Source organism: Phalacrocorax aristotelis, chromosome 3 (genome assembly GCF_949628215.1).
Source record: "Phalacrocorax aristotelis chromosome 3, bGulAri2.1, whole genome shotgun sequence".
Lineage (NCBI taxonomy): Eukaryota > Metazoa > Chordata > Aves > Suliformes > Phalacrocoracidae > Phalacrocorax > Phalacrocorax aristotelis.
This window is the reverse complement of record NC_134278.1, coordinates 71,516,527-71,540,484: the sequence shown is the minus strand read 5'-3', so window position 1 is coordinate 71,540,484 and position 23,958 is coordinate 71,516,527. Positions and strand designations below refer to the sequence as shown.

The following is a 23,958-nucleotide window of genomic DNA, read 5'->3' as shown; positions in this document are numbered from 1 at the left end:
CTGTGATATATTTATATAAAATCACATTCATTGAATTTGTGTCTTAAATGTTTGCAAATGCTGCCCCTTTTGGGACAAGGAGGATCACAGTCCTTATCTTTGAAGAGAACTGTGAAAGGACGCAGAGAAATTCAGGAGCCTTCATTTAAAGGATTTAATTTACTGGTTGCTTTTTGCAGAGCTTTTAGCAAAAACTTAGAACTTGGTACAACTTCCTGTCAAACTTCCCAGTTTGTTCCTTAATCCTGAATTTCACAGGATAATACAACTGGGAATGTGTTGTCCTTTGGGCGTATGCGGAAGGGTTCCTGTTTCAGTCCATGGCACAGGACCCCCACTATTAGCTGTAGAATAGATGCACTTTACTCCAGCTCCTGTTTCCAAGTCGCTGTAGAGGTGAGGTGCAAGGGACGGCTCTTCTGGTGTATTTAGTAGCACATGCCACAAGGTGGCAGCCAATGCAAAATGATAGTGTCAGACCTCTGGGTTTTGAAGGCAAGGGCAGGAGGAGGAAATAAGTTTAAGCAGCTGTGATAGTTAGAAAGTTCTCTGGCAAACCTGTGTTTTCACAGCTGTGGATGTTTTTGTCAGGCTTGTCTCAGCTCTGTGCTTTAAGTGATTGACAGCGCTTAGGAAACATATGCCTCTCTTGGAGATGGGAGCACTGTGAACTTAATACTAGTTGTGTCTCATTCTTTAATTATTTCTCATTGCTCGGGGTTGTGCTAGAGGACTTCTTTGGCCTGGATGGGGTGGGTCATGGGGTGGCCAGAGGTGTTTTGACTGGTCCACAGCAAAAGACTTGGACCAGGCCAGAGCTGCTTGTGCAGTGCTGTTGATAAGGTGGAGAGAGATCAGTTTCCTTCCATCCAGACGCTTTCCCATAATCACGCTTTGCTTTTTGGCATTCCAGTACCTTACCTCTTGCAGCATGTCACTGGTGGGAAACAGAATAAGAGGCCTAAGCAGGAGGCAGTTTGAGGCTTTGCACATCAGTCTTCCCAAATTCATTTTAACTTTTGGCAGTAAAGGAGTTTCTGCTTTGCCTGGAGGACTAATCAGCAGAGCTCGGAGGAAACCTACCTTCCTCATATGTAAGCCGGGAGCAGCAAGTCACCAGTAACCCTCAGAGCACTGCTGAAGCTGGCTGGATGTAATTCTGTTATAGTTAACTCTAGCTCTTAGATAAAATCTAATGCATGCAGGAAAAACTGTCCTGTTTCGTTTTCCCAAAAGCTGGAGAGCCAGAAACTGAGCACAGATTTCCTAAGGGACAATGACGCACTGCTGTCTTGTGGCAACCTGTATCTGAAGTACAACTTTATTAGATAATGTGATTATAGCTGATGATAAGAATTTATTTTCTCTTGCTCGTTCAAAAAGCTGATTAACTAAAAACAGTTTAAACATTCACAAGGTTTCTTCTCTTGAGCTTTTTTTAATTTGAATTTCAAGTAAGAAAACGTGTTAGTCGATGTTGAGGTTTTTCCAAGTCTTGGAATAATTAATTCATGTTTTGTTTTTACCACACATACGGTGACTCAGACATGGCTATACACTTTTTCTCCTTCCTCTGAATGTGATACCTCTACAGGAAGAGTCTGTGTGCTGTCGTTTGGAAGTATAACCTATGGTAGTGTATCAACTTAACTTACGAAGTGAGGGATGAACTTATGAAGGGTATGAGCTTTTGATTGGGATGCATTTATTGTACTATATACCGAGAAAGTCAAAATTGAGCTTAAGGGTAGGTATACCTCATTTGTCTTAATCCATTGGCCAGGCCCATTTGCACTGAAGCACTACTCCCAGGCTTAATGATGTAGTGGCTTTCTTAAGTGAGTACTACATTACCTGTGACTAGCTCTGCTGGTTTGTTGTTCTTTTTAAAGGATAGACTAACAAGTGTTTTGTTTAGAAATTCCATCAATTTAAGTGAGACACACAACACTAAGGTTGTAGGGGTTTTTGGATCAGGTTTTGTATCGCTATGGACTTGTTATTGCTTCTTTTACTCATGCACTTCTGCAAAAAATATTTTGAAGATTATCAAGAGGAAGTTATGTTTTAGTCCACCGTAGGAAAAGTCTAACAATATAGAGGTAGCTCTGCTGACAAACAGCATAATGCCTTCTACTATCTGACTTAGTGTGCTGCTTTAAAGCAGATCTTTTCTGTCCTATGGCAGGAAAAGGAAATAAAAAAAAATAATGGCACATTTTCGTTTCCTTGCTTTAGCCTGCATGAATAATAGGCAAACTTTGCTTGTTCTTTTCCTTCCCCACTTCATGTTTTGTTAAGGTGAACATAATGTCTCTTTTTGTTCCATTTTGGGTTTGCTTGACTTTAGTTATTAAAAATAATCATCATGGCACAGCTGAGCCATGTCCTTCAACACTCTTGAGTTTCCTGGGTTTTCAAATAAAATCACAAATGAAAAAATGCAATATATTTCAGAAGGCTCTGGCGCAGCTGTGCATAGTTGCCATGAAGAAACATTTCTTTTCACATTGATGAGTTGGATGTAAATAAATTCTGAAGAGATAAAGACTTGAGCATTTTGGTGGAAGTAAGGAAGATGTTATCATTCTGTTAAGCTTTGTATAGATAATTCTTCAAAGCACTATCAGTGCAGAGTGCCTGAAGAATAACCTAGTGACATACTTTCAGGAACATCTCGCTTGTTGCCTTTTAAAAATAGGACTACCCAAAAGGTTACAGGTGAAGAATGGGAACCGATGTACTTAATCCTTTATTATGTTAGAATTAGACTTTCTAGTTTCAAAGGAGGTTATCAAATGGATTCAAATTGAAAAATACAAATTATTTTCTTGCCAAAACATGGATAATACTTAGTACGTATGAAGAAATTGAATTTTGCTTGTCATCTAAATTCAGTCAGTCATGATTTCAGCACATCGTCTTACCTGTAGTCTGTGTGTGAGCCACATTATGCCTGTTTTAAGAGAGCTTCTACCCTACAATTTTGTTGTAAAAGATATTGAAATTTTTTCTGAGGTATATAAAATAGATATAATTAGAAATGGAACACTTGTTTGTAAAAGCCTGGTTGAGAAGTAAGACAGTGGTTCAGCTGGAGTGCATGAATGGGAGGTTCCTTTTCAAGTTGGATAAGGACCTCTTTTGGCCACAGCCTGCTTTTCCTTAGAGCCAAGATTTCAGCTTCAGACTATTAGACATATCTTAGTCATTTGCTGTTGTGTTTTTGCTGTCTTGATAAGACCGAGTCTTAGTACTGGCAGAAAAATACATTTCATATCATAAGCATGTAACTAAGCATGAAAAACCGTGACACCAGGTATACAGATCCCATAAAAGGAGAGGAGAGGGAGGCTGCGTGGCGATGCTGTATACAAAGTATTTCTGCTTCAAGATTTTATGCGCATCATCTCTGTTCCTTGCAATTTGAAATTTATCTCCCAGCCTGAGAGCTAGAGTAACAGTTCCTAAAGCACGCATCATAGTGGTAGACTTGAACCCATAGTAGAGATGTGGACCTAATTTTCACATGCACTGTGTAGGGCAAGTGCATTCAGGCTGATGTGGTAGAGGAGGGGCTGTTGGTGTCTGGGCAAGAAGATGGTAGCAGGGAGCTGGTGGCTGCCCACTGCAGCCCACCCCTGAGGACTCTGGCCAGGGGGGAGGGACCGGAGCAGGCCATGCGTAGTTGTCCTGCTGGGTTGCCAATGATTTGCAAACCTTTAACTTCCCAAGGCAGAGATGGAGGTGGAAGAAACTGCATAAGGAGAATGGGCCTGGGTGCAAAAAGTACCTGAAACTAGTCATTGACATAAAAAATTTCCAAGATTTCAGAAAGAATTGCTGTGGTTGAAGTGGAACCTGATCTGTAAACTGATGGGTAAAACAATTTCTTTTTCATAAGAAGAGTTCAGAAAAAACTTTGAATCAGGTTCCTATTCCTCATGCTATCTCTTAAATTTTAACTGGCCCAACTTCAGACCCAGGAAACTGAGGGCTTTTACGTTTCAAATATTAATTTCAAATATTTTCTTTGGCCATGTATTTAAAAATGGTTTTTGTAGCAGTCAAGTAACTATGAGGAAGTGAAATTTTTATGCAGGCTTCATGGCAAAATGGGTTTTTTTAGTTATCCGGAATATACAGCTACTTTGTAGCATTATCATTAAATACTTGGCTGGAAGGTCTGTATTGTTGTTTTAACATTTGCTCTTCTGTCTTGGGAATGGGTGGTGCTTCTTAATCTGCTTCTGCTTAAATCTTGGTGGAGAGAGTCGTATTTTGTTATGAGGTAAGGTTTCAGATTATTTATTGGCACAGCTCTTCCCAACTGAAAAAATATTTACCGGTGAGAAGGCAGGGTACTACTCGGGTGTTCACTTACTTTGTCTTCAGCCTATTGCCTAGTGCATTAGGGGTGGTTTGGCGTGATGCTCGTCGTTCCTTCCTCTGGCCTGTCTGGTGGGACACAGCCTTGCTGTCCCTGGGCAGTCAGTCACCCTGCGGTCGCACGTTTCCCCTCGTGGGCATCTCCTTGACCCTCTGGCTATAGCTGCCTGTAGCATCTGGTTCCTGTCAGATGTGCCCTCTGTCTGGGGACTGTGCGGTGTGTTTGCTAGGGAGGTTGGACGTGATGATTTCATAGGTCTTTTCCATCTCTAACATCTGTGGTTTGTTTCTGATGTAGGAGATAAGCCTGCACATGCTTCCCAAGGCTGGCTGCTTGCTGCAGTGATTTAGAGGCAGTCAAAAGAGTAGGTTATGGCAAGAGAGGGAAAAAAGCAGGGGAGGCATGGGCACAACTTCTTGCAAGTGAAACCAAAATGCCCTGATGGAGATCACATAAACCTCTTCCAAGGACACGCAAAATTCTGTAAGCAACTATTTTGCTTTCAGTGGACTCACTCTCCCAGCCAAACAAGTTTCTGGATATAATTTTTTTAAAATACTCACAGGGGAAAGAAAAATATGTAAAGTGTTTGTGATATATACTTTATTGACTCTCCAGGAACTCTTTCAATAGTTGCACATAAAACACTTGCCTATAACAAGACAGTTACACTTGTATCTGTGCCTTTTTTTTCTTCTTGACATTTACTTTTTTTGGTGAAATAAGGAAATCATGGTGGGGAAGGGTCTGAGATAGTGTGTCTTCAACTCACAGGACAACTGTTTGCTTCCATGTGATACAACTTCTTTCATGGAGGAGGTGGGGCAGGGCAATGTGATGAAAGGTCCATCTGGTTTTCAGAGACATTTATGGGTATGTGCAACATTAGCCATCCAAACTAGTGCTAACACTGACTACAAAAATGGTTGTGTTCAGCTGTTAAGAACATTTTTGAACATCAAGATCAGTAGTCGTAGAGATGAATATTTGGTCGGGTCAGTTGTTTTCTGGCATTTTAGCTACATTGGACCAATTCTGTCATAAGTGTGAACATTTGTCAAAATTATTACTGGTTGCATACAGTTCTCAACTGCTTCATAGTTTCATGATGCGAAGTGGTGTGCAAAGCTCTTAGTCCTTGCCCCAGAGGCTTTGCATGCCATGACATACCTGGCTTTCAGTATATAGCTGCTAGAATGTGAATCGTTGTTACAAAAAAGACTGGATTCATGTAACTGAGAATAATCACTGTTTTTCTCTGTTGATGATGTTTGCTGTTATGGCAGAGGCTGTGTCTTTTTGCAGGGCAAAGTGCAGCTTCAGCGTAGTATCCTTGGTACACATGTCATTGCACTGCCTTTTATCCAAATTTGCTTGCAGATTCCTTAATATGATTTGACCTGACACTGGTTGAGCATTGTGACTTATGAGGCCTTCTAGGAGTGGCATGTAAGTTGATAGTCGCACCAGACAGAGTGGTGTAAGCAATTTGGATCAGGCTGAATGACTGTTGAGACTGTACGTTTGCAGGCAATCATAGGAGTGTTGCAGCACTTCTGACTGAAGCCTGAATCAGCTCATTGCATTAGTCATTTGCCAAGGAAGTAAATCTTCTCCCACACTTTTGGCTTTGTTTCCACATGTGGATCTCTAAGGAGGGTTAGGCCATCCTTGTGTCCTCTGAGGGGAAGATGGAGCTTTTTTAGCTTTCTGCCTTTTCCAACATAGTTATGTGCTTTTCCCCTCCCGGATGCTGAGCTGTGCCAAAAACCTGCTGTCCTGACAGGATTTGTAGCTGTTCTTTCTTGGCAGGAGTGTTGGGCAGGGTTGCGTCAGAGCACTTTTGGCCAAAAAAGAAGCTGGAACACTTGTCAGTCACAAATCAATTCATAGAGAGGCTCACTGAGTTTGTGACACTTGGTATTAATTCACATTTTTCAAAATATTCCCAAAATCACTCTATCTCTGAAATAATTTTTACATCCAGGCTTGAGGCAATGCTGTGTCTGTATTTTGCGTTTTTAGTGGATCTTTATACATCTGTCTCTGGTGCGGTCCCTTATCTCACGGTGATTCTGATAGCTGGTACAGGGCCCTGTTTCAGAGGAGGGAGGAAAGGAAGACACTTATGTCTTTTGATTATCAGAATTTTTGTAGGAACCATTATTGCTCCAACATCTGTCAGGTTGAACAAAATCGGAGGCACTGATAAGCAGACGTGAACTGAGAAGGAAAAAAATGCTTTAATTGGTATTCTTCAAAGGCATTGATATTTGCAGATCAGGTCATCCTGCATTCCCGCCAGCTGGCCTGGTTTTCTACTGTCAGATAATCTGACCATACTCCTTATAATTGCCCATTTACTGTCTTTCAACTTTTCTCTTTCTTAAGTCTCTCCAAGTTATCTTGTTGGACAGGACTTTGGACAATGATAGGGTTTTTGCTTTGAAAGTATGTAATCCCCATTAAATATTATTGGTGCTGACTCTCATGTCCGCTTGCTGGATTTCACAGTTTGTTTACCTGACTTCATTTTAAATGCTATTGTTCTTAAATTTCTTGTGGGGTAAGAATCAAGCCATCGGGGTTTTTTTTTTGTTTTGGGTATTTTTTTTTTGTGTTGTCTGCAAATACTTTGCTCAAAAGACTATTGCTGTATAAGTGTGAATATTATAAGATGCATATTCAAAAACATACTTCTAACATTAAATGCTTGTTTTGTTTCTGGGGGCTGTTTTGGGTTATCCCTAGCTTCATCACGCGGATGTGGTGGTAGTTGGCGGTACAAAACCAGATGATGTTCCTGTGAGCTGGATAAAGCCTGGAACCACCGTTATCAGTTTTTCTCGTGACTTGCTGTCAGGTAAGAGGTGTTAAAAGATAGTAGTTCTTGAAAGTGATGTACAGTGAGTCTTTGAGGTAAGTGTGTGGCATGTTGGTGATGACACAATGTGGTTAAAAGCTGCATCTTCAGGAGAGGGCCTTTAAAAGTGGGTGTTTGTGTACAGGAGGTGCATGTATGTATCTCTGATGTATAAATAGGAAAAAAATGTCAGGTGAGGGAATAAAGGCTGGAACAGGTTCTTCGTACCGGGATTGTCAAATAAATGATGATCCTGTGGGATTCAAAGAATTCAGAGGGAAGACTTCTGTGTCATCAGATTAGCTATTATTTAGTGCTGTTTTGTACAGTGTGTTATCTATGATTCTGTGATCCTGTGACTTCTGTGGACTCACCTGGAACATGGGGAAAAGAGAAGAGGGGCAAAAATACCAGCTGCAAAGTGCTGTGAAGCTGTGTGCAGAGAATGGTGCAGGAGGGAGTAGAGAAATCATGGGTAGCTAAGATCAGGCAGAATGTCTCCTGCAGTAATTACTACTACAAAAGGAGTTTGGATTCCCCTCTCTCCTCCTCTCCTGACCAATTAGGGAGGAGGTATATCTCAGTTGAAAAATGCTACAGAATTTTATTAGGAATAAAACTAAGAAAATTCCCAGAAGTTACTCTATTCTACTGCTAGAATTGCATTTTCTGGAACAGTCCTTAAAGTCCTGTGAAGATCTCTAGATATTTTCTAGATTTTTCATATGCATATGAATTTGACTGTTCAGTGTCCAGATGGGATTATGCTGCAAATGAATAGGAAAATAAGGAAGTACATGGGTAGTGTGATTGGTTAATGTGTTTTTCTGAAGCTATGACAAGTGTGCTTACTGACATATATTGATACAAAACTGGGGAAATGGGCATAAGGCCAAGGAGAGCTAATTGTATGGTTCTTAAACTGGGGATATTCCCTAAGGAACAAGTTAAGCAGACACTCTGTGCAGAGCTAATGGAAGATCAGGCTCATAATAAAGCAGGTGCTGTTCCCATGCAAAGCATGGCCTTAGCAAGAGATCCCTTTCCTTGTTTTTCATTATGTCCTCTTGACTTGAACACACACTGTAGGTGTGGGAGATGCCGTTATTATTCACCCAATTGTCTGAAGGCATTTGGGCATTTGTCTTCCACCTGCCAGAGCAGTGCTCCGATTCTAATGAGGATCTTGGGGGTGGGTACAAAGCCTTATCCCTTGCTTATGCGGCACAAATTGTCCAAAAGTAATTCATGTTTTCTTCTTCCTAGCCTAGTGATTAGTCCTTTCCTCTTTAATGCCCACGTATTTTGCATAGGGATTGTTAAGTATCTCTGAGGCAGGGCTCGGAGCATAGGTCTCTTCAGCAGGTACCCAACCTACTAGTATAACATATGAAGGAGGAATGGGGGAGAAAGGGAAAGGGACAGAGAAGAGAGGGAATGGTGGTACAGCAGTCGTACCTATAAATAAATGAAAAGGAATGGCCCCTCCTCATTTTATTTAATCATTCTAAGCAGAAACCCCTTAGGTGTCGGACTCAGGGTAGAGGTGCAGGTCTATGAAGGCAGGATGGGGGTAAGCCAATCCTTGCAGTCTGAGCAGGCATTGCTAATGACTGAACCCTCTCAGCTCCGTGTGCGGCCTCGTGCAAGCTCCACTTCCAGATACCTAGTTCTCTCCTGCTGTTGCAGAGGGAGTCTGGGTCTTCAGAGACCTAAAAGTTATGCAGTGTAACTGCCTGCCATGTCTTCAGACTTAAGTATCTTCATGCCTTAGTTGCTCTATAGAACTATAGGTAATATTAGTGTTTCCCTTCCCTAACAGAGTGTTGCTAGGAAAACTGCATTAAAACATTTGAGTGGCATTCACGTACCATGGCAACGTTCATTCTTAAAGGCAGGAAACGTAAGATTTGGCATAAACATATAGATTTCTTTGCATTTTTCAAGTTGTAGCAGCAGGCTGTGCTAAGTACAGCATTTCTTTGGAAAGGCAGCATGAGATTTTTGGCAAGATAATTTAAATAGAACTTATTGACCAAATGTCCACCTGTTCTTATGGTTATGCTTTTGAGATTGTCAGAATCTTGGAGAAATTGGGAAAGAATAGCAGAAATGTGTTTTAGCAGCTTTAAAAAATGCTGGCCTCAAGACTTTTTTAGAGAGGTACATGAAACACAGGTGTCTGGCAGGAAGAATGCACTTAGTTTAATTGCAAGATATTTATTAAAAGCCTATTGTCGAGCAGTTTTGACCTTGGAGAAACAACTGAGTCTTAAAACTGACTCTTCACTTTCAATATGTGGTGGAATCTGGCTGAGGTGCTTGGAAACTATTCTGAGTTTTTTCTTGTTTTAGAAATGTTCAACTTAACATCTGCGGGGTCACAGGAGCTAAATGAATCCTGAAAGCAACAATAGCCATGCGAAAACTTATATTCTGGCTAGATGATGGCTAGATTTCTATCTTACATAGGAATACACATAGTGTAACACACATGTTTTAAAAGCTTTCAAAACCTGTAAGGACATAGTTGAATTGGGCAGCTCTAATGATGTAAGCCCAGAGAGTTGAGCTAAAAGTGCTTGCTCCAAACTGACAGAATTCTTCTTCAAGTATTTTTTTTAATTTGAGCAAATATTTTTAAACTGTTACAGCTTTTAAATATTCTACAATTTCTAGCAGTGCAACATCTTATTCTGCTGCACTAATGATTTTGGAATCAAGTGAGTGCTGGTAGTGTCTTGCAGGAAAATACTTAATATGTAAGTGTATAGAAAAGAAAATCAAGTTTCTGGGCAAAACTTAAGGGTGCCAAAATTATTTGGGATTTGATGTCCAGTTCCTTTGGGGTCACTTGAAAGCCGAAGCCTGTATGGTTTAAGTATATTAGTGGGAAATTCAGTCATATCCCTGCCTCTTCTCTATTCTAAGCTGCCTGAGCAGACAGGTAGTGGATGACAGCAGCTCTCACCCACCTGCACAACAGGGTATGAATGGATGGGCGGATGGGCCTTTGTTAGGGTGAGTCAGAGGAGGGAGCACAATGTCTGCAGTTCAGCTGATCTTCTGGCCATAATCCAAAGCAGAGAGTGCTCTTCCGGCTCCCATCTGGAAATTTTATCCTGAGAGAGCTGTTGCAATCCTACAATTGTCTTGCTAGCTCATGTGTGCATTACTTTCACCTCTAGCTTCATGTTCACCCCTGTAAAAGCCTGGTTACTCCTTTGTGGGGTGAGTGTGTAGCATAGGCAACCCAAGAGAAGTAGTTTGTTGAAGGGAAATGTCTAATTCTGATACGTATTTACACACATGCTAGCTCTGCCCTGATAAAGAAGTCATATGAAGCCAAATAACATAAAAAGTCGAAATGTTTCTGCAAACCACAGCTGTCTGAAAGGGGATTTTAAACTTCATTCCTCCTACTTTGCTTGTTTCTTTGGCAGCTCTCCCAGCCTGGTCTCAAAGCGATAACGGTCAACTTATGATGTGATAGACTGTTCCAGTAAAACTCCTCTGTCTGAGTCCAAAACTGAGCATCTCCAGAAGATTTTGTTTTGTTTTGTTTTTTTAATGGCAAGTGTTAATGCAAGTAGAAGGACTTTTCAGACACTTTCTTAACTGGAGTTTAATGTCAGAACTGTCACCTTCTGCTTGGTTAGTTTTGTCACTGACGTATAGATGCCTGCTAGCAGGAAAGTCTGAGAAAGGATTAGAAAACATACTGAATGAGGCTGAGGGTGTCTGCCGAAAGGGTCATTGCTCTCTCGGTGGTGGGTGTGAGAGAGTGGGCGGGAGCTGGGCGTGGTACCGTGGGGTGCTGTGCTGGCTCCTCTGCATGCCTCTGCCTGCCCCTCTGGCTCCAGCAGGGGTTTGTGCCCTGCCACCACCGGGACCCCTTTCGGGAGATGCAATTGTGCAAGGCAACGTGAGCGTTTTATGATCGGTACAGACAGAACGAGTAGAGCGAGAGCTTGACCAGGTCAGGGTTTGCATGTCAGTTCTGTGGGGGAAAGGTTAAAGCTGTCAGTGTACAGTTGTTATTTTTTTATTAGAGTTATGTCTACGCCCTTCGGAATGCGACTGGGGCTTTGGTATGCCCACAGAGACTAGGATGTGAATTTTGGAGAAACTGTGTCTAGATAAAAGTCAATAGGCAACAACAGAAGAATAAGCCAAAAGAAGGATTAGAGGGAAATGACAAAATAATATGTTTAGTTAGGGTAGCTAATGTATGATTATTATATGATATATTGCCACTAGAAACAATTGTAACTGTCTCTAAAGTTGGAGTCACTCTTAGTTGTGTAGACTCTTCAGAATATCTACTTTTAATGTCACACTGATGAAGATAAATTTTGCTGCTCAAAAAATATTGCATATTCTGATTCCAAGTTATAAATCCCATTGTAATAATCCTGTGTGGTATTTTGTGGTCATTTCATTGTTCTCTCTTGCTGTAACGGGTGTGTGGAAAAGAAGAGAGTCTTTACCATGCTCATTTAGGTGTTCTGTTTAAAAATACATATATATCTTTTCAAATACTCACAGCTGTCTGGCTTGCCCTTCCCCCTCTCCCCCCGCCCCCCCAAGGGAGTTATTTGGGTCCTAGAATTAACCTCTGTATTTCCTTATTTTTTTTTTCAAGTATGTGTATGCTTCATCATATGCATGTGTGTGTTTGCACAATATGCGTCAGAACATCCAGTTGATCTCTGATTTTCACACTATATCCATCCTCAGTGATTTCGTTTGAAGTATTAAAGAAGGCACCTATAACTGTCAGTGACATTGTTAAATTTCAAGTCAACATTCAGGAATTATTTGTTTGGACACAGCCTTCACATACACATGATCCCACTCACAAAAGCTTTGTGAGTTATTAGTGCAATATTTCTGTTTTACAGAGAAACGCAACTATGGTCAGCAAAACAATGTTGCTACTGAAAATGCTGTTGGTTCTCTTGCAATAGCAATGCGAATGCAGGTTAGTGTAACTTTGAACATTGTAAACTTATTGCTCTTTCTGTAAGTTGTAGAAGTTGCTTCTACAGTTTAGACTTTAATTTTTGTTTTGCTCTTTTGAGCAGCTTACCTGCCTTCCATTTTAATAGCAGCTCTTTATCAGTTAGGGTGAGTCATGCCTGTTACATTTAGTTAGAGAAAGCTAAATTAAAAATCAAATGCCATAATTCTGATGATTACAGTAAAGCTTGGCAGAAGCACTTGTATCAATAGACTAATGCTACTTATTCTGGCAAGACAGTGAGGCTTAATTATGTCTGTGAAATTTTCTTGTGGCGTGATGGAGGGTCCAGAAACTTGTTGTTTTATGTGGAAGCAGCATGAGTCAGTCAGTAAACAATTAATATCTTCCATTACTTTTAAGGTGTGAGAGAATAAAAGTAATTCTCCATTTTACCAGAATAAAATCTCCAAGTGCCTAATTAGTGACTTTTCTGTCACTTACATCTTAGTGGTCTTGTCTTTTTCTGAAATGTGGACAAACAGTAGGGCAGTAATAGTGCAGTGTTTGTTTTTTCTTTCATGTTAAACCCATGAAATAGAAAGACTTTTAAAGTTTGTTTTTTGTTAGCCTTTGCTGTAAAAGCTCTTTCAACATACTCATGAGATAATTTTAAATTAGTGTTCAGCAGTTATGATGCAGCTGGTTTGTGCTGTTTTCTTGTTTAAAAACAGAACATGGTAAAAAACACGGAGCGATGGATCCAGTCCCAGCAGTACAGGAAGTGGGACCTCCGCTGCTTGAAACTGCAGCCCCTCTCCCCAGTGCCCAGGTAATAAGTGGGGTTTTTTTAATTAAAAAAATAAAAGAGAAGTCAAGTGTTAAATGTGACAATGAACTTACAAATGGTCCATGTCTAATTATTTTTTAATCTGCTTATGTGGACTACATGTTCTGCCTTTTTGTTGTATGCCTCGTTGTGGCCATGTCCTTCTGTTTCCTATCAATTTTTACTTTTATGATGTGCAGTGGAGCCAAGCTTTATTTAATGAAGACCTAAAGCTGGAAGGTTTCATTGAGGGAGGGAGGTAAAGCCTTGTGGCATGTCAACAGAAATACAAAATACAAGAAGTTCCGGATCGCTAAACCCTAATGTAGGAAGGTGTTTATGGATCTAGTTAAGGCCCAGTGATTTCAGTGGCATTTGTTCTTGTATTTATTTTCCTCCCTCAGTAGAAGTACTTTCTTCTGCCTTAGAATTTTAAATTCCTGTGCAGATGTGAAAATCAGGTAGCATATTTATTCTCATAGCCAGAATCTTTTAAATCAGTTTCTGTCATTCACCTCCCAAGGCTCCTGTCCAGCCCGCAGGGATTTCAGGTCTGCCTCGCTACGGTTGCTGACTTCTCTGACATTTAGAGTGGTCTGAGCCCTTTGGTGTGCTAAAGTGCTTTGCTGTGTGTTGGTTGTGCTGGGCGATAGAGAGGAACCGATGACTTGAAGTGAGATTCTGCCATGTAGGAAAGCTTTGAAACTTCTGTGTGCTTATTTGTATGCATGCTTCTGGGCCACACAGATGATAACGGGACTGGAGCACCTTGCGTAGGAGGAAAGGCTGAGAGAGCTGGGACTGCTCAGCCTAGAGAAGAGAAGGCTCAGGGGGATTTTATCAGTGTATAAATACCTGAACGGATGGGATAAAGATGACGGAGCCAGGCTCTTCTCAGTGGTGCCCAGTGGCAGGACTAGAGGCAATGGGCACAACCTGATGTTCCCTCACTGTTTTACTGTGAAGGGTGACCAAGCACTGTCACAGATTGTCCAGGAAGGTTGTAGAGTCTCTCTCCTTGAAAATATTCGAATGCCATCTGGACATGGTCCTGGGCAAATAACTGGCTCTAGGTGGCTCTGCATGAGCACGGGTGGTTGGACCAGATGACCTCCAGAGGTCCCTTCCAATCTCAGCCACTCTGTGATTCTGTAATTCTGAACCCCACCGCTGTGTTTTTGGAAAGCTGTAACAAAATGTTTTCTTTTCTCTAAGCATTTTGATTCAGTTTTCACTGTCTCATACAACAGTTTAACGGGAATGGACACAACTGTAATTTAAAACAGAGATGCCAAAAGAATGATTTTTCTGTTGTACCCAGGGGCGCAAGGGGGAAGAAATGCTTGAGCTTTTCCTGGGCCGGCATGTAACATTTCTAGCATTAAAGCCCCAAAAATCAATCCTTAAATAATACAATTAAAAGGTAGATTAAAGCATGTGATGTCATGTGTGATGGTGAAAAAACTCTCAGAAAAAGTATTCCCAACCTCCTCCATGATACCGTGTGTTTAGTACATAAATATTTACATAATTAATATATAATGGCATATAATATAACCAGTAATAGGACTTCCGTTATTTGATAGCTCTGTAGTTTTATGTCTTTTTTCTTTTAAATGTACAATAACTCCTCAGATGGAAAGTATCCTGCAATAAAATGTAATCTTACAGTAATATACCACGTTGTCTGGAAACAGATGGAGTTTTCATTCAAAATGAGACAAAGCTCCTTAAGCACTAAAACTAGGAACATCTGCTTTTTGATTTCTGTGAGATCTGGGTGTTAAGTGAAGTATTTTCAAAGATATTGGAAATGGAATGGAAGATTTTCTTACAAATATGCAATAAAAAAAATTCCAGCACACAGGCTGAGTAGTTGTAGAGCCTTCCCCCATCTTTTAAATTTTCCTGTATTTTGTAAGTTATGTCTTACCGTTGTCAGTGGTGGACTTCTTGCTTAACAATTTTCATTTATGCAGAAGAACCATTGTTCCACATTTCCAGCAATATTGAATAACGTAACTTTTTGAATAATTCTGGTATTTCCGATATAGAGATTATATTGCCAAACTAGAAGAGCTAGCTACAGATGTAGACTTCTAAATGCTAGTTATAATCAAATCTTTTTTTTCCTGTGTTTTAGAAAATACTTTTACCAGAAATACTAGACTAGATGTAAACATTTCGTATGTGTTGTTTAGCCCCAGTAGTAGTTAAGGTATAGATGTTAAGTCATTGTGATATTATGCCTTTTATCACTTTATTGCGTGTATCAGTGTGCAATCTGTCATTAAAGGGTTTCCAAGTTATTAGAAGTCCAGTTGCCTTGAAGGTTGCTGAGGGAATTTCAGATGGGAAAAGGATGACAGCAATGGTTTAACCAATGGAGAACTGTTAGCATCCACTGTCAATTTTACTTGACTTCTAAAAATATTTGTAGTTTTATTTATCTAGAAATTCTTTACTGTTTAATTTCTTTCTGAGTGTGAAGCTTAGTTAGTTTGGCTTTGTCCACTTTCCACCAGTAGTGGTACCTGCAGGATGGGAAAAGCCTCATGATTTCTTCCAGAACTCTGAGGGGAAGGTGTTTGTGGCCCAAGAGATGAGGGAAACAGGAAGGACTGAGATTGCTGCAGGGTAGTCATGATAATCTGGCCTGAGATTTGAAATAATAGCTTCTGTCCTTTAGTAAAGAGGCCAGTATATTTAGTAGGAGAAAAAAAAAAAGGCAGATTAATTTTGTGTCATGTTAGTATACATCCTTCTCCCCTTGCCAAATACCTCAATTGTATTAACAGGAGAATAGTCACTCTACAAATTTTCCTTGCTTAAATCTTTAAGGGACCACACTGTCATCAACTTACCAGTATTTTTCTGGGACTCAAGTCATTTTTATTTAGAGAGTTCTGAACGAAAACTTCAAATATTCTTTGTCATGTGATGTTTGTAAGCCACTCCATCTTGTGTGCTCAATACATTTTTATGGCTAGTTGTGTTTGAAGTAAAGCCAAAGGTCTACCCTCCTATGCAAAAGGGTGTGCTTAGTATGTCTTTGAAAGAAAGCAGATTCCAGTTAGTGTAGGCAATGGGTCTGCAACCCCAGTGCAGTGATTGAGTAGCTTCTTGTCCTGTGGTACTGGATTATGTTACTGTTTGGATGGAAAATTCTGGGTTTCAGGTAGCTGCTGCAGGGTACAAAAGTGGGATACTTGAGAATCAGAATTGAATAGTGATCCCAGTTTAGGATATCCTCAAAGAATTGCAAGCAATTAAGTTGGCACAAACTGATCGTTTGCTGGTGGATGCAGAACAGCCGAAGTCCACGCGTAGAGTTGAGATTTGGCAGTAGTTCTGCGTTCATCTGTGGATATTTGAGGTCTTGCAGACTGCTTGAAAGTTCAGGACATTAGCTTTGATGCCATTGCCAGATTCTGTCATAAAAATATTGTAATCAACTGAAACTTCAGGAAGGAATTTAGCCTGGTTAGGCTGAAAGTAATTAATCTCTTGGTAATTTTTTAACTTGCTTTTGTGGTGATGTGAGCCGTTTAAAGCCAAAGGAGACAACTCCTCACATCTTGTCTGCCAGGCCCTGGACTTTACTGCTGCGGGAGCTTGCAGCTGCTAAACGCTTATGTGGACATAAGGGGCAACTAGGTCAAGCTCACACAAGAAAAATCCACGAAGGAGTATTAAAGACCCCAGGTGGTCTAGGTCAGGAATTGCAGATACAATAGCATCCCCCAGCCTACGGCCACCTCCCCTCAGGCAATCTACCATGTGTGCTTGCTCCATGCTTGTTCTCTTGCCCCAGCTGCCACTCACAGTCCTTGCTGGAAATAGTTTGTTAGTGCAGTGGACTTCTGGCCAGAGCCTTGTGCATTAAACTCCTGCTACGTGGCCATTTTCAATTTAGCTGTTTTAGAAGTGCATGAGTTGATCTTCAAATGCCTTGTTTCCTTTGGTGCCTTTATGGGGGAGTAGCGAGGCTTAGCTTCCTTGGTGGTACCCTCTGATGAAAGGCGCTATATGCACAAGCATCAGGTTTATCTAATGTGTTTATGTGACTGTTTTCCAAGGAATGTATGTGCTTTTGAGTAAAGTATATGTGCTGAAATATACTGGGAGGGAGGAGAAGAAAACCAAAAACAGAAACATCCATTCCGGTGGGACATGCTTGAGCATCCAGCAGACATATCTCTAGGTTGATAGGAAAGCATTATGTAATATTTGGAATCTGATTAAACGAGAGAACTCTGAAATTGTGACAATTAACAAACACCACACGTGACTTCCAGTGTTATATTAGATGTTACCTAATATTTAGGTTTTGTTAATAAAATGTGAGAGAGGACTGAAAAACTGATTACAGTAGTCCTATTGTTGGAGTTTTTGCTGTTGTTTTGTGCTCTGTCGTCGACCACCTAAGCTGAGAGAAAATCTCCTGGCTCCTATTTGTTTTCTTTTCCAGTGATATTGAGATTTCCCGAGCACAGAGTCCAAAAGCTGTTGATGTCCTTGCCAAGGAGATAGGATTGCTTACAGATGAAATCGAGATCTATGGCCAAACCAAAGCCAAAGTACGTTTGTCCCTGCTGGAAAGGTTAAAGGATCAACCAGATGGAAAATATGTTCTAGTTGCTGGGTAAGAATGCACAGTAATGTCATTAATGTCCACTCTTTCCACTCATATTAATATAAACATGCAGCTTACATTTTTTTAATACTCTGCACAAATAAGAATCCTCAATGTTTTCAGCTGTATGTTGCTCTCTTCTGAAAGCAAGCAGTTCTTGAAATTTTTGTGAAGTAACACTTTTCTTCCAAACTGTTATTACTGAAGTAAAGTATATTTTATAAAAGGTAGTTTGTTCTAAGCTTCTTAAATGGTATCTGTTGGGCTGTGTAGAGGGTTTTTTACTGTTTTATCAGAACTTTAAATGTTTACCTTAAATATTTAAGTCTCTGTGTGTTGTTGCTGTTTATAAACAAACTTTAACAGAAGCTACAGGCTAATGGGTTGATATTAACAATAAATACTCTTTTTATTGAAGAACAGATTACAAAGTTAAAAAGGCCATATTTTTTTCTCTGAAATGTAGACATGTCTCCAGGCAGGCTTATCCTGCTCACTGTTCCCACGATTACAGCAAATGCTGTGCTCAGCAGGAATTATGCGCTTCTCTTCTGAAGAGCTATGGATTTTTTCTGTATTCAGTGACACATTTTTTCCTTCACGTGGTTTGCTAAGTGGACAAACGTGAAGGTTTTCATAATATCTAAATTGCAATGTGTTCTTTATATTTGGCATTATTCTATATGCTTGCTTCCTTGTAAGTAAAACCAATCAGGTTTAAAATACAGCTTTAGGCTGATCCAGAAGGTGAAGGCTGTTCTTAACTGCCTTGATCTACTGATTCCTCAGCTGGGGTAGTGTTTCACAAACTGTTTGCTTTATTAACTTCTTGTGGGGACAACCTGGATCTCTGGCACTATCTGAGGTGGACCCATTGTAGACTGAGAGGCTTGAGGTTACAAAGCTGAAGCAGGCAAGTTCTGAAGCCGTCTTCAAAGTTATGTGCTAGAACTGCAATGTGTAAAGATGTTCCTGGAGGATGTTGGAGCAGTTGTTTAAGAGGAGGAAGTAATAGCTGGTTGAGCTTGGTTTGCTTTGGTAGAGTTTTGTTTTGTATTTTGCTGCTTTGGAGAAAGAAAAGCGGATTCAGCATTTGGCAGAGTTTGAAGAACGTTGCTACCATGTACTTTCGGGTTCATGTGGGCAGCTGCATCAGCTGGGCGCCATGCCGCAGGCTGTGCCAGGCTTCTCTAGCAGCAGAGTCTCACAGGAGCAGAGGTTATCTGAAAATGTCTGGAGGTGGAAGATAGCATGATGCAAAGCCCCATTCAGGTGGATTTTAGTTGTGTCAGATAGCATTCATCAGTGCTTATATTTCTTCACGCTGCTTTGCCTCCCAGTCGTCTTCAAGGAAGGTGTCTCAAGCAATTTTCTGAATGCTGTTTTTTTGGCACAGACAGAAATGTATATGCATGTGGAAGAAACAGGGAAGTTTTGACTAGCAAGATGAAAAGATGGCAACAAATAAAAAATTATATCTTCTTAAGTTTGTATGACATGTATGAAGACTGAACTGTGTTACCAAACCCACGCATTTGTTTGTAAACCTACACAACTTGATTACGCAATATGTTGCTATTTGTAACATCTTTGAAGTCATTGCATCTGGTGGAGTGAGTACAAAGCCACACCTGCTGCGTGAGTAGCGCCTGGGCAAGGCTGTTACAATAGTGGGAACGTTGTCTTCCGAGAGAGTTCAAAGTTTGACTTTGAAATATTTAACATATAAAATTATAGATATATATATAACTTGTGTTTAGGTGTTCTCAGCTGTTCTCATTTGCTGAAATGACTGTAGCAGCCAATGATTTTAAGGAAAGTGGGAAACTGCATCTGGATGGGGAAATGTTCAGCACGAGGAAAACTTAATACCACTCAAGTGTGGAAATTGGGGGCTGAAATAATACCCTCATTTGGCATCTTCGTCCTCTCCCTGCCAAGGCGAGGCCAACCAAAATCTGCCATTTGGATTGTTATGTTTGTTCACAAGAACCAAAGATATTTAGAAATCCTTTTCAAATTATGCAGTACAGGTCTTCAGAATAAGTTTTCAGTCCTTCAGAGGAAACACTTAAGATATATGCTTATACTTCAGGGTATTTTGTCCGACAGAAATATTTATTATGTGTGATGTGAACTTTTCATACGTGAAGGGAGTGAAAAGTGTGTGTGTTTGTATTCAACAAGCTGCAAAATCTCCAACCTCTGCCCATGATGCAGCCAGTGACATTTCTGCCTATAATTCCACAATGGTGTTTAAATGTTTCATTATGTCTAGGAAGTATAAATATTTGCCGCAAATGCTCTTCTAGTTTATTCCTGATGGGCTAGAGCACAAACTTCTTGTTCTGAATTGCAAAATGCAACCAAATGTACCTTTTTATCTCTAAGGGTAGCTGTATTTATGACTTTTTAAAAAGTTGCTACTGACTGGAAAGTCATCTTTGCACTTTCTGAACGCACACAAATACACCTAAATGCCTCATGCAATACATGCTTCGTAAGCTGAAAAATTGCAGTTTGATTAACAGATCATGTCACCCAAAAATATGATGAAGACTTAATTTCTTCATACCTTTTCCATTTTCTTCTGTGTGGAGAGCATTCTTTTCGCTTTTTTTCATTCTCTCATTGTGTTCATTTGTGTGTGCGTGTGTGTGTGAGAGAAAGACTTGCTGTAGGGCTTGTGTTAAGACGGCTCAGGGTCAGAGCCACAAGACAACATGGAGTAATTAGCTCTTGGGCATCGACTGCCTGCATACAGGCTTTTAGCGTGCTAAAAAACAATTACCTTTGCAGGATATGTTAACTCAAACGGCCTCCCATTCACTGCAAGCCAAGAGTATGCAAATGAACACAGCTTACGCATGACCCGCTAGCTAAGTTTAGTGCCCAGGGTAACTTAATCATGCATTCAAGATGTAGATAGCATATTCATAAACACAATATGAAACTACATCTAAAATTTGTTAGATTCTCTGTGTGTTCCAGCATTTTGTTTTTAAATGCTCCAGTGCTGCGGCTTTTACCACTTAATTCTGGAAATTTGTTCATTTCAAAAATGCAAGCTGAGGAATAATAGAACGTGGAAAACTTATGAAATATAACGCTGCTTTTAGTAAGAAGTGTGTTGGATTTTGAATGCTGGAAAATTTAAAATCAGTACTTTTCACCTGGCATTAATAGATTGTTTCGTGATGAACTACCTTTTTGGCAAGATAAAAACGGAGGGAAGTAAACACTAACTTAATGCTTGTACAGGTTGTATGATGGTAAATATCTTAGGGACAGAATTTTCAGATTTGGAATTGCATTTTTCTTCTAATGGGTGTGTAAGAAATACAAAAGATTGTATTTCTGTTCACTGTATTTCTTGGGCCACAAGGTGCTCAAAAGATTTTTAAAAAAAGGTAGACATAAAAAAAAAAAAGAGGAAAAACATGGGAGAATAAGAGAGGAGAATACCACTGTGTTGATACACTGAAACATCTGATAGTCCAAAGCAAGGTCATTGCTGAGACAGTTTGTCATGTATTCATTATGTTGTTGCACAGCTCCTTACTGGGATTGTCTTGGATAGGACTTGATCAACTTTTGAGAGCTGTAGTTGTGGATTCCTCAGTCAGTTCCTGGCTTTGTTCAGTCATTTTAGCTTCACAGTTATCACTGTGCTTTCGCATCTGGAAGCTCCATTCCCATTTTGAGGATCCTGCTGCAACATTGGCATAATCTCACCTCGATGAAGTGACAGGAGTTGCAACACTTCTGTGCTCAGAAATAAATTTCTGACAGTTTTAATCTTGGATGGGAGATGTATGTCATTTATGGGAACTAGATTGCCCGTGCCCTCCATAGCTAGACTTTGCAGGTTTCCGCGTGGGTCACGGCAATGGTGAACTCGTCAAAATCTTTGAAATTGCTGATACTGGTGTGTTAAAGATAGGAAATTTGAAAGAGGGCAATTGTCACATACCCAGTAAAGTTCTTGTTGGAGTCACAGTGGCTGGGGTAGCTGTGAGGAGGTTACAGCTGGTGCAGAGTATCATCTCACTGTTTGTTTATTTTCTCTTTGGGAGACCTCATGTAGCTTTCCCACAGAAACAGCTCCACTGTAAGCTAATGTGATGTATAACAAACAAACAAAAAGTCTGCATGTTCTTATCTTTGTTTTAATATACAAAAAGAGAGAAGGCTTTCCAGTGTTATAGAAGACTTTGCCAAGGAGCTCGTGGCTGCTTGGTAGGTGGCAAAGTAAGAAGATTTAAGGAAGAAAATGATAGTGGGGTTTCTCTGTTTAGATTGAAAACATATTAAAGAAATTTGAAGAATAGTGCAAATGGGTGTAAAAGTCTCTTGCAGTTCATAAAATTCACTGTATTTTAAAGGAGGGTTTTTTTCTAGATTTGCATAAGGTCAAAACACAGCATCGCACAATTGAGCTAAAGTTAGTCATTGGCAGTTGTAATTTTATACTGATGCGAGCTAGTGACCTAAGTTGCAAGAGTGTAGGCTCAGTAGTGTCGCCAGCAAAAACATCTCACTGTCCACAAAACAGCTTAAGTGGATTATTTTATTTATAAAACCCGATCAAAGTAGGCCAGGTACAAAAGGGAAGATAGTTTAAATAAAGTGTCTAAGGAAATTATTAGAATAGAAATCTCTCTTAATTTGGGGGAGTGTTGGGGGGGGAAGTTGTTTGGCTTGTTTTTTTTTTTATCTGATCATTAAAACTGATGTTCTGGTTTAAGTATTGGAACTATTTAATAACTGTTTAGCTCTTAAGGTTCAACCTGTAGTCTCCCGGTTGCTACTGAACCTCTGAGAATCAAAGGTGTCCTGCCAGGGCATCTCATGTAAGATGAGAAGTTGGGGATAGGTAAGTGAACTGCCTAGAGCGGCCTGGCTTCACTGAATAGTGTGATTTGCAGAGTCCTCGTGTTTTTGTTAATTCTGTTAGGTGAAAAGAGACTGAAAAGTCAGGTTCCTAGTTTTGACTTCTCAAGGGTTTGTGCTTGTTCCTACCTGCTGCAGTCGACAAGGTTTCTTGGGGAGAGTGTTACCCAAGTGCTGTGGACTGTTTATGGAAGTCCGGTTGCTGGTTTTGTTGCTCAGTCACAGCTGCATTTAGACATTTTGAGCCTTTAGATACTCATCTGAGTAACTCTAGTTCCAGGAAAAGTAAAGATCACAGGGCTTCTCAGAAGGGAGAGAACAAATTAAAACGAACAAACCTGTCTGAGGAACACATTGAAAGAGCAGGCTGTTAAAGCCAAGCAGATTTGAAGAAGTCAAGGTCCTGTCTGCAAAGATGCACGTGTTCTCTTTACTGCTGCAAACCATTGTGTGCTTCCATGAGTACACTGGTGAAAATAAGCTTGCTGTAGTTCATTATTACCCCCACTGTGGAGGCTGGTTCTCCCACAGTGCCACATTCTCAGTAGGGATGTTGGTGGTGCAGAGTATCAATGTACTGGAAATTCATTAGAGGCAAGATCTGTACCTCCCAGTTTGATCAGTGAGCAATGGTGTGTTTCTCTTTCTGTTCTCTGGAAAAAGGTCTTTCTCACAGAAAATTCCCAGTGCTTTCTGGCTTATTTTACATAGTCATTTAGAATAGGCCAGCAGGGTTACCAGAGCATTTTAGTAATGTAGCGCTTGATTGTGTATATCTTCGGGGACATGTAGATACTATTCTTCATGCCACTACCAAAATGTCTTCTGGTTACGTATCTGTCAATTCCAATTTCCTTTCCTTTACTGAATATTAGGCTGTATCTTTTTTTTTTTTGCTTGTTTCATAAGGGTTGTAAGGAGTCCCTGCGTGGCTGTGCGTGCCAGGTCAGCTTTCTGCCATGTTTTGAGCTGCACTTGAGTAAGTAACGTAGCGATGGTGTCTCTGAATTCTCACGAATGTGAACTTTGTGCGTCTGATGTTCAAAAATAGATGTAACCACCAACAGGAAGCACTGCAAATACAAGTTGTCCTGTTAGCAGCATAGCCATTGTGTGCACTGAGTTTTGAGGGTTTGTGGGAAGTCCCGTACTAGTAACTTCCAGTAAACAGTTACAGGTGTCTTTTTTTTATAGTAGGATAGTTTTACTTTTTGGTGTTTTGTTTTGTTTGGGGTGTTTTGTTTTTGTTGTTTTTTAAAAAACTAATAGGTTAAAGAGTTGTTATCTTGTTAAGTCTTTGAATTAGTGTAGTAATGCCTCAAGATTACTCATATATTATTTAAATCTGGCTTTAATGCACTGGAATAAGAGGATCAAGTAAATG

General features: G+C 40.2%; 1 protein-coding gene across 4 annotated transcripts in view; it reads left to right on the top strand.

Annotated features, from left to right (window-relative positions):
* MTHFD1L (methylenetetrahydrofolate dehydrogenase (NADP+ dependent) 1 like) overlaps window positions 1-23,958 on the top strand; it is a 161,562-nt gene that overhangs the window by 10,536 nt on the left and 127,068 nt on the right. For 2 of the 4 annotated variants that reach the window (XM_075087939.1, XM_075087940.1), the window contains exons 8-11: window positions 7,142-7,253; window positions 12,158-12,237; window positions 12,951-13,048; window positions 17,517-17,690. In XM_075087939.1, the coding sequence (XP_074944040.1) occupies window positions 7,142-7,253; window positions 12,158-12,237; window positions 12,951-13,048; window positions 17,517-17,690 (464 nt within the window). Of the gene's footprint in view, window positions 1-7,141; window positions 7,254-11,125; window positions 11,233-12,157; window positions 12,238-12,950; window positions 13,049-17,516; window positions 17,691-23,958 lie in introns of those variants that run through there. The other 2 variants (XM_075087941.1, XM_075087942.1) reach the window with 2 other exon arrangements.